Below are 14,048 nucleotides of genomic sequence, written 5' to 3' on the forward strand. Positions count from 1 at the left end.
TTTATAAGAAAAAAAACCTAGATTTTAAAATAAACAAAAATTATATATTTAAAATTATATTTTATTTTTTTTGGTGAATATATATATAGCAAATCAAGTTCGAATTTTGCACTTTCCATGTAAGTTGTACATTGGTCACATTTCCCCACAATGTGTCAACATTGGATTACATTCTGGTTGCTCCATTTCTAGTATTCTAGTTTCCCTGCTATCTTCTTATCATTTTTGTTTTCTATGTGTGTGACATAGGTGAGGGTTTACAGATTTGATCACTTTTCTATTCAACCACTTATCAAGCCTCCTAGTGATTTTTCCCTGTTTCCATTCCATTCTCACCCCTACCCCAGTCTCAGCCTGTGTATTCTCTTGCCTTATTACTGCCCCTTCCTCTCCTACCCCTTGGAATCATCCGTTTATTTTTTGTTTGTTTGAAAGCCGTTTCTTGATTCTTTAAGACAGTGGTCTGGATGCATTTTCATTGTTACAAATTGAACATAATTAAAGCAGAGTAATTAGTCATAAAAACAATATGTATTTATATATTGTGAAATATTTCTAATTATAAATAAATGAAATTTTGTCTGGAAGCATGGTGTAGCATGGGTAACAGTCTTCATGCCAGGTACTCAGATGTGGGCAGACCCACCTGGAGACAGAGAGAGGAGTGGTGTCTCAGTTCCTAAGACCAATGGAAATATGTGTTTTCCGAAGGTCTTAGGTGACCCTTGGGAAAGGGTCATTCGACTTCCAAAGGGGTCGTGACCTATAGGTTGAGAACCGCCGATCTGAGAGTTATCGAAGTTATTTCTGTCTTCTTGCTGCTGTGCTAGTGCTTCGATGAACTGAGCGTGCATTTGTCTGCTCTTATTTCTGTAGGGTTGATAGTAAGTAGTGGGGTTGCCGGGTCAGGCGGCATTTCTGTCCCCATTTGTCTGCTCTTATTTCTGTAGGGTTGATAGTAAGTAGTGGGGTTGCTGGCTCAGGTGGCATTTCTGTCCCCAGTGGTCTGAGGAAGTGCCCGGTCACTTTTGACAGTGGTCACACTGTTTTACCGCCCATCACGTGAGAGGGTCCCAAACGCCGCATTCTCTCCGCCATTGCTTATTTCTGCCCGAAGGAATCCAGAGTGGAGGTGTGGGTGCCTGTGGAGAAGTGTTTTCATGTGACTTTCTGTAGTTTGGTGTTGAAACAGCCACCGATACAACCATTTCTTCCTGTATGCTCCCTTTAGTGATGTGATTTCTTCTTGCGCTGTAGCCCCTTTCAGTCTCGCCTGGATTAGCCCTCTTCTCCTTAATATAAACACCCTGACACTTAAGGTTCCTGTTTAAGCAATGCAGTTTGTTTTCACTTTCACCCTATGTGCAAAGAATACAGACAGCTTGGCAGATCTTTAAAAAAAAATCATTTTATTGGGGACTCTTAGAGCTCTTATAACATTCCATACATCAGTTGTATCAAGCACATTTATACATATGTTGCCATCATCATTTCCAAAATATTTTCCACATGAACCCTTGGTATAAGATCTCCCCCCCCCTCATATCCCCCTTCCACCCTTGTGACTCCTTGATCAATTTTATATTGTTATTAGTTTGAATCTTACACTGTCCATTGTCTCCCTTCACCCACATTTTTATTTTTCCCCTTTGGGGGCTATATAGCAAACCTTGTGATGGGTTTCCCCCTTTCTTTCCCTTCCCCTTCCCAGACCAGCTCCCTGCCCTCGCGATTTCATTGCTCCCACTACTGTTCCTGAGGGCTCTATCTGTCCTGAATTTCATGTGTTGAGAGCGCTTCTCTGTACCAGTGTGTGATCTCCAATCTAGCCAGATTTGTAAGATAGAACTGGGTCATGATGGAACGAGAGGAATGTTGTATGTTTCTTTGGTGCTACATTGCACCTTGGTTGAATCATGCCGTCCTTTTTACCCTTCTGTGGCGGGGATGTCCAGTTGTCTTCAGATGGGCTTTTGAGTCTCCACTCCAAACCCCTTAATTTTCATCAGTATATTTGTTTGTCTTGGATCTTTTGATAACCTGATACCTGATCCCATCAATACCTCATGATCACACTGGTTGGTGTGCTTCTTCCATGTGGGCTTGTTTGTTTCCCTGCTAGATGGCCACTTGTTTCGCTTTAAGACCCCAGTGGCAGATCTTTTTGAATAGTTAATCTAAATTGTTGTTTTGTTTTGAGAGGATTTCATGGGATATTTTTGGTTTTAGATTTAAATATTTTTTCATGGAATAGTTTCATAGGTTTATTCAGTCATCACGACTCTGGGAAATCTGTAGAATTTGAAAATCTGTTCTGCCTCTTCCTTTCTTTGATCTAGATTCTAAAGTAGTCTCTCTAGGTTGTGGTAACTAGTTGCATTGGGACAGTTGAACGTTGGTAATGTAATCACACGCGAAGGCACTACCACCGCCTGAACATCTGCAGATGTTTCCACTTTTCGCTGTGATATTCGTGGATACTGTTCCTGAAGTGGAAGGAACGTATACCCCTTCAAAGTAATTTCAGGAACAACTAGATGAGAAATACACCTTGGGCTGAATTTGCAAACTTATGGGCATGAGCAAGTCAGAGGGTGTGGTTGTGACACAATAAAGTGCTGTGTTGGTCAGGGCACCCTGGCAACCTGCTTGCTAATGATATTGTTCATGAGCTTGTCAAGCCATCAGAGATCTTTGTGACTTGTAAGAGGGCAGGCCATGGAGATGCTTAAAAGATTGATTCTCAGGTATCTTTCCAGCCCTTTAGTCCCCACTAGGTCTGAAAGTAAGTGAACATATACTCATATCTGGTCTTGAGATGATAAACAGGTTGTTATTTCAATGTCAACTTTGGTTAATTGTCAGTATTGCTGGGGACATTTTTTAGAAGTGTTTTGAGAAGATGTCTCTGCCTAGCTCTACAGAAGACTTTAAGAGATTTTTAGTAAATACCGTGGGCTGCCACGTGCCAGAGGCAGCCTGTTGGGCTAGATTTTCACTTTAGTTTTTCCTTGGCTTGCTGTGCGCACTTGTGGTTCTCCTCCTGGGACATCACTTCCAGAGAATATGGTACGAGACTCATGGGCACTCAAGAACTGGCTGCCTGGACAAAGGAATGAGAAGGCTAAGATACAGGAGCTATCCGACGGTTTCCAGAGTGAGGGCAGGCATGGTTTGAGGTACCAGCTCGCTAATTAACACACAGTCCGATGACGACTGGGTGAGCACCGGAAAGCTGTGGTATTTGGTGTGTGTGGAATGCCAGCAGAGTGTAATTCGTATTCCTACACCCAACGAGCTTCTGTCTGTTCTGGCTGGGAAGGAAAGACAAACGTGTGAAATGATTAGTGCTAAAATGATAGGAAAGTTTGGAAGAAAGTATTAAAATTAACTAGTTCTTAAAATAGTGGCATAGATTACAAGAGGACATTGTTTTGGAATCTTTGTTACGATTGTTATCCTGATGTTTTTCTTGCGTGGTCTCTTCTGAAGATTACCCCTCACTTTACCTTTTCTTGTATGTTTGGTCTCAGCATGGCGCTTTTGACTGGTTAAGCACTTTTACTTCAATTTAAATACCAATATGAAAATGAGTCATTAATAGAAAATAAATGTCAACCCAATATTCCCCCAAAGCTATAGATTGTTACTGATTTGCAGTGCCTATTTTTAGAGAAATTATTTTTATCATTTCTGAATTAGCCATATATCACAGAAGTGCCTTTGCTTTATAAGAAGTTCTGGTACAGTTAGAAAAATATGCTAAGAAATTGCCAGTCTGTGTTTAGAAAGAGTGGGGGAAATGTGGGGCCTTTTATATAGAGCACTCAGTTAAATGCTTAAGGACATGGACTCTGGGTTCTGACTCTTAAGGATGGCATCTTTTCCCGTAAATATGATTTCCACATATGCAAAAAAGACTGTTTGGAGGACTCGGTGGGCCATAGTAAGTGGCCAGTTATTATGGCTATTGTTGTTTTTCATGCAGCTAGTATTACATAAATACAGTTGATATGGAATTTTTACTATTTATTTAATTTTTTGATGGCATGCCCTAAGTTCCTATTAGTATTTTTAAAATAAAATTTTATTGTTTTCAGTGAAAGTTTACATGGCAAATTAGGTTTCTCGTTCAATCATTTCTTGTCATCTTGTTCAATGACATTGATCACATTGTTTCCAATCTAAAGAAAGGAGAAAACAGTGAAAAATAGAACAAACTAAGAATGAATTAAATGGAAAAGCAAATGATAAGATTTTCAATTTTCATGTAAATATAACTTTATTAATTCTCTCTGATATACTCCTGTCCGAGTGCAGGGTTCTCTACACTCCCAGTCAATGGCCTGAGGGAATTCAGCTGCGGCTAATTCCCCAGGGGTCTCTGCACCGGGTTTGGGGTTTCCTGTCAAGCAGAGCCTTCCACGAACTAGGTTCTCAGAATTTAAGCGCCTCCTCTGATCTTGGATGTTTTTATGTACAATCCTTGCACCTTGACTCATACAAGCTAATTTGCTTGTTCCAGGTGGGCTTAGCTCTTAACACCTCACTTAGTATTTAAATGTAATTACAAACAGCGATAGTTAAAAACTTTTGTTTTCACTTTCATACAGGTTGAATGTAATTTTTACAAAATTTGATGAAGTCCAAAAATCCGGAAATATGATACAATCTGCAGGTGGTAAGTAGACAAAACAATACATTATTTTGCCTTTAATTTTGTCAGTACTGCTTATGCTATTTCTGAACAGCTGAGTCTAATTTTGTTAACACTTTTATCCACTGACTTTTCTAGAAACTCAGCCATCAATGACTTTCTATTGTAAGCCACATTGATCTCCTAAAATTATGGTTTCCTGGTTATCCTTGTACTTCATACTATATTTACTTAAAAAAATGCTTCCAGAGCTCAAACATATCACCACCACTGGTATAGTCCTATTAATCTAGGAAACCATGAAGACATATCTTTACTTTTGATATCTTACTTCTACTCTCTCCACATACCTGAAGTCTGTGATCATACTGTAACTGGAATAATCCTTTCATAATATACATTACGCTAATGTGAGCATCTTAGTTAAAATCATCCAAAAGTCCTGTCGCACACAGATGATCATTCAGTAGCTCACTAGGCTTTCCATGACCCGGCCCAGATTTCTACTCCGATTTCTGCTTGTATGTTCTGCTTTCAAGTTCCTTTTGTTTCTATTTACAGTAGCTTCCTTCCTCCTCAGAATATTCTTAGGCACCGCATACTTAACATTCTTTTGGCCTATGACACTTTTTCTTTTCTTTTAGAAATTATTTTATTGGGGCTCTTACAGCTCTTATAACAATCCGTACATCAATTGTGTCAAGCATATATGTACATATGTTGCCATCATCACTTTCAAAACATTTCCTTTCTATTTGAGCCCTTGGCATCAGCAACTCTTTTTTTCTCTCCGCCCCTTACCCTCTCCCCCTCGTGAACCCTTGTATAATTTATTTTTATTTTCATATCTTACACTGTCTCCTGTGTCCCTTCACTCACATTTCTGTTGTTCGCCCCCCTTGAGGGGGGTAATATGTCAATCATACCATCAGTTCCCCTTTCTCCCCCTTCTCTCCACATCTTCCACATACCCTCATGGTAACGCTACTCCCATTACTGTTCCTAAGGGGTTTATCTGTTCCACGTGTCGAGAGCTCTTCTCTGTACCAGTGTACATGCTCTGGTCTAGCTGGATTTGTAAGGTACAACTGGGGTCTTGATAGTGGGTGTGGGGTGGGCGGAGGAAGCATTAAAGAACTAGAGGAATGTTGTATGTTTTGTTGCTGCTGTAGTATACTCTGGCTGGCTTGTCCCTTCCTTGTACCCTTCTGTGTGGGAATGTTCAATTGTCTACAGATGGACTTTCGGTCTCCACTCTGCCCCCCGTCATTTGCATCGATATGATTGAGTCTTCTTCTGTTGCCTGATATCTGTCCCGTCCACATCTCATGATCACACTGGCTGGTGTGCTTCTTCCATATGGGCTTTTTGCTTCCCTGCTAGATGACCACTTGCTTAACTACAAGCCTTTTAGTCCCCAGACACACTATTTTGTAATAGCTGGGCATCATCAGCTTTCTTTACCACATTGCTTATGTACCCGTTTTTTCTTCAGCAATTGTGTCAGGAAGGTGAGCATCACAGAATGCCAGGTTATTAGAACAAAGTGCTCTTGCATTGTATGAGCCCCCAATAAAAGGATTTTTTAAAAGTGTTTTTGCATTGAGGGAGGACTTGAGAAGAGGCCCAATGTTCATCTGCTACTTTAATACTTAGCATATAAATATATGTACAGAGACCTATATCCCTATTGTCATATGCTAATATATTTAATATATACATGCCTATATTTATACTTCTATAAATGTTTCTTGCTTCCTCGTTCTTTCTCTATTTACTTTCCTCCTGTCCCACTATCATATTTGAATTTGGCTCAGTAATTTGTCTTGGCTATATTGCACTTGATCAAACCCCACCAGGTGTTCTACGCTCTCCTCGCCATCAATTTTAGATCTCTTGTTCCCTTGTCCTTAGGTTTGTTGGCGACCCCCCCCCCCTTTCCCTCATCTCCTCCTCGAACCATTGGTCCGCTGTTTTTTCCTTGAAATTGTAAACAGTCTTGCCTATCTTGTATAGATGGACATGGGGGAAAAAAGCTTGTAAATAGTTCCAGATCTCTTTGCTGCCCTTATGAATGTTTTCCAGTCAGGTCTGATGAGGTGCCAAGGACTGCCCCCCAATCCCCCACCCCAGTCAGAAGTCTATTTCGGGATTCCTAGGGGGAATTCCCTTTGCTGTTCTGTTGCACTCCATTCATGTTTCAACCTGGTGTGGGAGGGGTCCGACCGGGCACAGTACCTGCACGGTATCTCCAGTGCTTCCCTCCATAGTGCTGTGGATTAGTTAGGGGTGTCAAGTCTTGTGGTTGGGGCGGCACTATGGTTGTCTGTGCATTGGCTGCTCAGAGCAGGATTGTCTTCCTTGAGGATAGGTGGCCCAGGCTCGCTGCTCTCTCTCTCTCTGCTCCCATGTGGTCAGGGCAGACCCGCCACTCTCCCGGGGCTGTATCTTCAGTGTCATCCTCTAGCGCATTCTTCTGGGGAAGGGGTCAACATAGCGGGGATTGGGGCGGGCCCCACAGTCCTATCTCTTATGCTGCTTCCTGCTGGTATGCTGACCTCGAGGCTTGGTGCACCTGGACGAGGCCTGGTCCCTTTCCTGTGGAGACTTGAACAGTACCTTCCTCATGGGTGGGTTAGTACCCTCTTCTCCCATTACCCTCATCTTTTTTTTTTTTTTTAACTTTTCTCCTTTTTAGTTGGCTGCCATATGCATCCCTGGGTTGGGTCTGACCCCTTCAGAGACCCTGGACCGCCCTCTGAGAATTTATGCATTTAGAGCTTTCCCCCTACGCCCATTGTGCTTTTGAAGCTCACCTCCGTGGACTCGTGCGGTGCCTGTCCTTCTGTGCTTGGTTTACTTTGCTTAGCATAATTTCCTCCAACTCATCCCACGAGACAAAGTGTGATGCGTTCATCACTGCTTTTTAGGGATGTGTAGTACTCCATTGTTTGTATATACCAGAGTTTCTATATCCATTCATTCGCTGATGGAAATTTAGGTTGTGTCCAACCCTTTGTGATGGTCAACTGTGCCACGATGGACATTGGAGCACTGATGTCTGTTTGTGGTCTGTTTCTCATTTCTTTTGGGTATATCTGTGCCCAGTATGGGGGCTTGCTGGCTAGGACACTTTTCATGGGTCTCACCATTTCCCTGTTCCTCAATTCATAAATATCCTGGTTGTTCATTATCGACCTAGAACAGAAGGACACATCCCAGTCACTCTCTGTCCCCTTCCGCTGCCCTAATTTTTATTTTGAGCATTTATTACTGTAACTCGTTTGCTGATGGTAATAAGACCTTTATTTCTATTATCCTTAGTGCTCTGAAGAAGTAACTGGCATGTGCTGTTAAAAAACTCAAAACGGAATTCACTTCATTGGGTCGATTCCGATTCCATTGGGTCATTGCAGTCTAAAGGGCAGGGTAGAAACTACCCCTAGGTGTTTTAGAGACTGTAACTCTTCTCGGGAATAGAAAACAACCGCTTTCTCCCATAGCACATGATAACCATTCAATAAATATTGTTGGAGAAATAGACAAAATCTGAGCAGGGCTTGAAGTACAACCTATTGTTTCCAGTATCTGAATTTCATTCATGAAACTTTGTGATGGTATTTGAGGATCAGTGGGTAAATCTTGTGATTTCAGAAATGTGAGGGGAGGGAGATCACAGTGAATTACTGTGTGGTTGAGAAGCTAGCAAAAACTTGCTAACAAGAAGTTCAGTTTATGAATTCTAATCCAAGAGACATTGAATTCAGAATGATCGCACTCATAGTGGTAAACTGTAGAAGACTAAAACAGCTTCTTTGCCACTGAAAGCGCTGACGTGAATGCATTCTTAAGTAAGTGAGTACCAACCGCCCTAAGTTTCCTAGTCCTTGCTCTGTTTTTACAGGTAACAGACCATGTGTTCATGCCGCACCCTTTTATTGCCAAGCACACAATTACAAGAGTGTAACTGTAAGGAACTCAGCTGCAGTCTTAGGGTGAGTTGGGAAAGGGCCGGTTAAATGAGGAAACTGGCCGGCCATTCCTTAGTAGCAGCCTGAAGTTTTCAGTCCCAAGGTTTTCTCTTATTGAGCACTTCTGTTTTTATCCTGTGTCATCGGTCCCCGCACACTCACGTTCTATCAGCTGGACTCTGGTCACATGTACCTCATTCATTTGTATCAGCTGTAGATGGAAGATGGACATTTGTTGATGGTATGCTTCCTGGTGCATCTTTTTTTAAAGGCCCTTCCTGAGAAGCTGTGCTCCTATAGTTTTTTCCCTCAATTTACTAAGTATAAGAATAAATTTATTCTAAATTTACTATACCATCTCTTACGATAACTGCTTTTCTTTTAAAATACCGTTTAATATCAATCCAACTCCCACATGCCTAACATTACTGTGGTTACTTTGAAGGTGGGAATTCATCTGCTACAGTGTACTACTCATACTCACTACCTTCGAGTCCATGCCAACGCCTAGCGACCCTTTAGGTCAGGGAAGAAATGCTCCTTGAGTGTCTGAAAGAGGAACTTTACCGAAGTAGAAAGCCCCATCTTTCTCCTGAGGAGCAGCTGGCACTTTACAGCAGCAGACCTTGCCCCTTGCAGCCCCATGCATAACCAGTGTGCCATCCTGTTTCCTGACGTGTAGGGCCCCAAATTATTTATTTACCTTAAAACGTCATTTTACTGGGAGCTCATACAACTCATCACAATCCATATACTTATATCAATTGTGGAAATACATTTTACATTCGTTGCCCTCATCATTCTCAAAACATTTGCTCCCCACTTAAGCCCTTGGTATCAGCTCCTCGATTTTCCCCTTCCCTCTCTGCTCTCACCTCCCATGTGAATCCTTGATAATTGATAAATTAGTGTTATTTTGTCATGTCTTATAGTCTCCGACATCTCCCTTCACCCACTTTTCTGTTGTCTATCCCCTAGGGAGGAGGGTTATATGTAGATCCTTGTAATCTGTTCCCCATTTCTACCCCACTTCCCCTCTACCCGCCAGGTAGCGCTACTCTCACCACTGGTCCTGAAGGGATCATCTGTCCTGGATTCCCTGTGTTTCCAGTTCCTATCTGTACCAGTGTACATACTCTGGTCTAGCCAGATCTGTAAGGTAGAATTGGGATCATGATAGTGGGGTGGGGAGGGGGAAGACATTTAAGAATTAGAGGAAAGTTGTTTCATTGTTGCCACACTGCATGCTGACTCTCTCATCTCCCTGTGACCCTTCTGTAAGGGGGTATCCCATTGCCTACTGATGGGCTTTGGGTGTCCACACTGCATTCCCCCTCATTTACAATGATGTGATTTTTTTGTTCTTTGACACCTGATATATAGGATGATGGTGAAATAGATCTACATGCATATATTTATAGATTTAGTATTAAGGCAGCAGATGCACATTGGACCTCCAATCAAGTACTTACTCAATGCAAGAACACTTTGTTCTGTTAAATTGCCATTCCATGATGCACACCTTCCAGACAGGATCGTGGAAGACAAATGTGTGTATAGGCAAATGTGGTGAAAAAAGCTGATGGTGCCCAGCTATCAAAATGATATAGCATCTGGGGTCTCAAAGGCTTGAAGGTAAACAAGCGGCCATCTAACTCAGAAGCAACAAAGCCCACATGGAAGAAGCACACCAGCTCCTGTTGTTTTTATTGGCCATTTTTCTGACTGCTGAGCATGAAAGTTCTGGTTGAGCGGCCCCCCCACACGAGGAGGGGACCATAATCACACAGCTCTCTCTTTGAAACAGCAAATGATTGGTGGGGTAGTCCTCAGGCTCCTTGTCTGGGACACTCTGAGGAAAGTGGAGCTATTTGGGCACCTTGTTTGTGATCTTCACCTCCAGGACATGGCGTAGGCAGCAGGGACCTGATGCTCCGCTTCACTCTCTGGAGGCTTTCATGGGCCATTATTTTAAGTTGTTTTTTGATCCTAGCCTTCATGCATTCCCAGCGCTTCTTCAGCTGTTTGAAATCCCACAGAGAGACTCTTGGCTGAGAATTGTATTTCTGGGCCAGAGCTCGCCAGGTACATTGCTTGTGGGGTTTAGCGCATTACTCTTCCCACATTCAGGCACGTATTTGTACTTCTCCACTCATACAAGCAGGTTGCCTTTTAAAAATTCTGAGGTGTATTCAGCAGGTCTCATGATTTTGTTGTTTTACATTTTCCACTGTGTTCTCCTAGCTGTTAGTAACCCAGCAGCTGAAACAAGGTGGCCTTGAAGAAAGGGGAGGGGCTAGTGAGGCTTGGAAACCTTGTGGGCCTCTATCACAGGCTGTTCAGCCAGGAGAGTCTTGGTTCCCTGGTGGCCAGGCCCCACTGATAATGCTGAGAGCCCCCCCTTGCGGGCCATCATGCACCTGCAGGTCTGTCAGCGGGTCTCGGGCCAGGGTGGAAGCCAAGAACCTTTTCTATATTTGGATAACTGGTTGTATTATATATAATCTGTTCTAGGATTGTTAGTAATTTTAGATCATAGGTTAGCCTTCAAAATTTTAATGTCCTGAGGCTGTAAAAATTTTAAGCCAACACGATCCTTTTAATTAATGTCATTGATTTGTACATGTAAAAATACTAAAATGACCTGTTTCTTTTCCATATATACTTGTGTGTAAGTTGAGTTTTTCAGCACATTTTTAATGCAGTTTTTGTGGTAAAATTAGGTGCCTCAGCTGATATTTGGGTCAGCTTATACTTGAGTATATATGGTATATATTTGCCACTATTAAATACCGTGTTTGAGAGTGTTATCTAAATAGACTTGATACATAGGGCAGAGCAGATGTTAGAGTCTAGTACTTTCAACTTATACTTACCATGATTTGACGTAATATTTTGTTTTCTTTTTTTCCAACAAGTCTAATAGACAATAGACTAGAGATTCCTTGTCCTGCAGGTTTGCATCTGTAAATTTTTAGGTCAGGCTGCAAAAAAAGTGTAGGGATTCTGGCAAAGTGTTTATAATTTAGAGATAGAACATGCCGTAGGGAAACCTGTGATTTTGCTTGTAAGGCTCTCAACTGATGGAGGTTGAGACCTATCTGCATGTTGCAGTATTATTTGCTTCACTTAGACCAACTGGTTCGATTTTGTATTGAATCCAATGATAGCTATTCCATAATAACAACTAGAAGAATATTTGACTGACTGGGCCCTCGAGCCTTGTCAGGTTGACATGTGGAAGTCAGAGCTATGCCACGTGGACGCACAATTTTCTAAACTATTTATCTGCCGCGCGTGCCGGCCTCTCAACTGTTAGCCTGTACACAGCACTTGCCTGTTTGCTATGTTCTCTTGTGCTTGGGGTGTGCTTATCTGATCAGATTTCTGTATCCTGCTGAAAGACAATAATGTGAAAGTCAAATGTGGCTTTATCCTAGTCTTGTATCAGCAACTGATTTCACACACAATTTTACAATTCATTTTTGATGCCCCCTCCTTCCTCATTTTTTACATACAAGTATATTATCATTTATTCCTGTGGGTTTTAAGCCTAGTTATATCCTGAATCTACAACCTTATCCCCATCTCCAGCACTCTGAGACAACCTTAAAATGATTCTTTGTGTAGACTTTTCAAATGATCCTGCTGAATTTTCTCAAAACTTCCTTTTTCTTGGAACATTGCCCAAATGAGAACTGGCTACCTTCTCTGCATGAAAACTGCTTTGAGATAAAAGACACATGAAAAATTTGTTACTAATTCCTTGTTTGCTGTACCTAGGAGAATGTTTGTTTGTACTATCCTGTAACTTCTGTGTGTAAGGTTTTCATTTCTGAGAGGCCTGTGAAGTTAAACCCCCGCTTTCCTGGGTAAACATAACTGATAGCCAGATTCTCTTAACAGACTGGAGTGTTTTCTTCAAATCAGGGAAGCATTCTGACAACCTAACATTAATAGTCTTTATTATGGAGCATTTAATAAAAGCTATATTAAAATAGCAAGAAAAGGATAGTGAACAATCATGTATCTATGTACCCAGCTTCAACAAGTGTCAGTTTTTAATCTCTATTCCACAGATAATGTATCTTTATCCAGCCCCCGCCTCTCCCTCTAAAGAATTTCAGTCTCCAGAACTCACAGGGCAGTTCTACCCTGTCTGTAGAGCCAGTGGGAGCCAGAATTGACTCACTGGCAGTGATTTTGAGTGTTGAAGTATTTCAGTATGTTTTCCTACAATATGAACAATCTTTATTTAATGATCACCACAGTACCATTGTTTTTGTTTATTGTTCGGTCCTATTTTATGCGCTCTCACACGCTAGCAGCCCTGTGCACAACTAAAGCAAACGAGGTTTCCTCTTTGTGCCCATTGTGGAAGCCACAGCACCCAGTTCCCATGAAGGCCTTCCTATTTCCACTGACCCTCTACTGGGCGTCGTGTCCAGCTTTAGGGCTGGATCAGTCCGGTGAATATGTTCAATATATGTACCTCTGCTTTACCAGGCGTGGTGTCCAGCTTTAGGAATGATCAGTCTGGTGAATATTTTCAATATATGTGAGATGAAGTCTCACCAACCATGATTCTAAGGTGCTTTCTGGCTAGAAGGTCTCTCAAATGTATTTGTTTGTTCTCATGGCAGTCCATGGTACTTTCAATCTTCTTCACCCACACAGTAATTCACAGCCATCAATTCTTTGTTTTCTTATTCTTGTCTAACTCATATGCAAATGAAGGAATTTAAAATACCACGGTTTTTGCTTTTCAACATAAAGATGCCTTGTACAGCAAATTTGCCTAATGCAATACATTGTGTGATTTTTTTTTTTATTTCGGCTTCCATGGAGGTTGATAGTGGGCAAAAAGTAAAGTGACATCTTTGACAACATTAATCTCTTTATCACTTATTATTGCTAATGTTTGTTAGTCTGGTTGTAATGATTTTTGCTTACTTTATGTTGAGAGATAATCCACGTTGACGCCTGAAGTTTTTGACCTTCATGACAAATAAGTATTTCAGGTCCTCTTGGCTTTGAGGCAGCAAGGTTGTGCCATCTGCATTTATCAGATTGTTAATGAGCCTTCCTCCAATCCTAATGCTGTGTTGTTCTTCATATAATTCAGCTTCTCGGATTACTTATTTAGCACACAGGTTGAATAAGGGTAGTGAAAGGATGCCCCCTGACATGCACACTTTCCTGATTTTAGACCTTTGGAAATCCCTTGCTTTACTTGAATGTCTGCCTCTATACGTACACGCTCTATGTGAGCACAGTTAAGGGTTCTAGAATTTCCATTCTTCACAATGTCCTTAGTTTGCAATGATCCACATAAATATGACAGGATACCCCAAAATCTAAATTTTTTTCAAAGCAACGTATTTAGATTTTTTTTTTAAACCAAACAACCTTATCTCCTT

At 41.5% G+C, this 14,048-nt stretch overlaps 1 protein-coding gene and 1 pseudogene across 1 annotated transcript in view; one reads left to right on the plus strand and one right to left on the minus strand.

The window, feature by feature from the left end:
• The window catches only part of CLASP1 (cytoplasmic linker associated protein 1), a 348,219-nt gene that overhangs the window by 137,206 nt on the left and 196,965 nt on the right, over positions 1-14,048 (plus strand). The window contains exon 8 of the mRNA XM_075530220.1: positions 4,614-4,681. Coding sequence (XP_075386335.1) covers positions 4,614-4,681 — 68 coding nt within the window. The remainder of the gene's footprint in view (positions 1-4,613; positions 4,682-14,048) is intronic.
• On the minus strand, positions 8,648-10,852 carry LOC142424672 (myb/SANT-like DNA-binding domain-containing protein 3; annotated as a pseudogene).

Source organism: Tenrec ecaudatus, chromosome 13 (genome assembly GCF_050624435.1).
Source record: "Tenrec ecaudatus isolate mTenEca1 chromosome 13, mTenEca1.hap1, whole genome shotgun sequence".
In the NCBI taxonomy this organism is placed as follows: domain Eukaryota; kingdom Metazoa; phylum Chordata; class Mammalia; order Afrosoricida; family Tenrecidae; genus Tenrec; species Tenrec ecaudatus.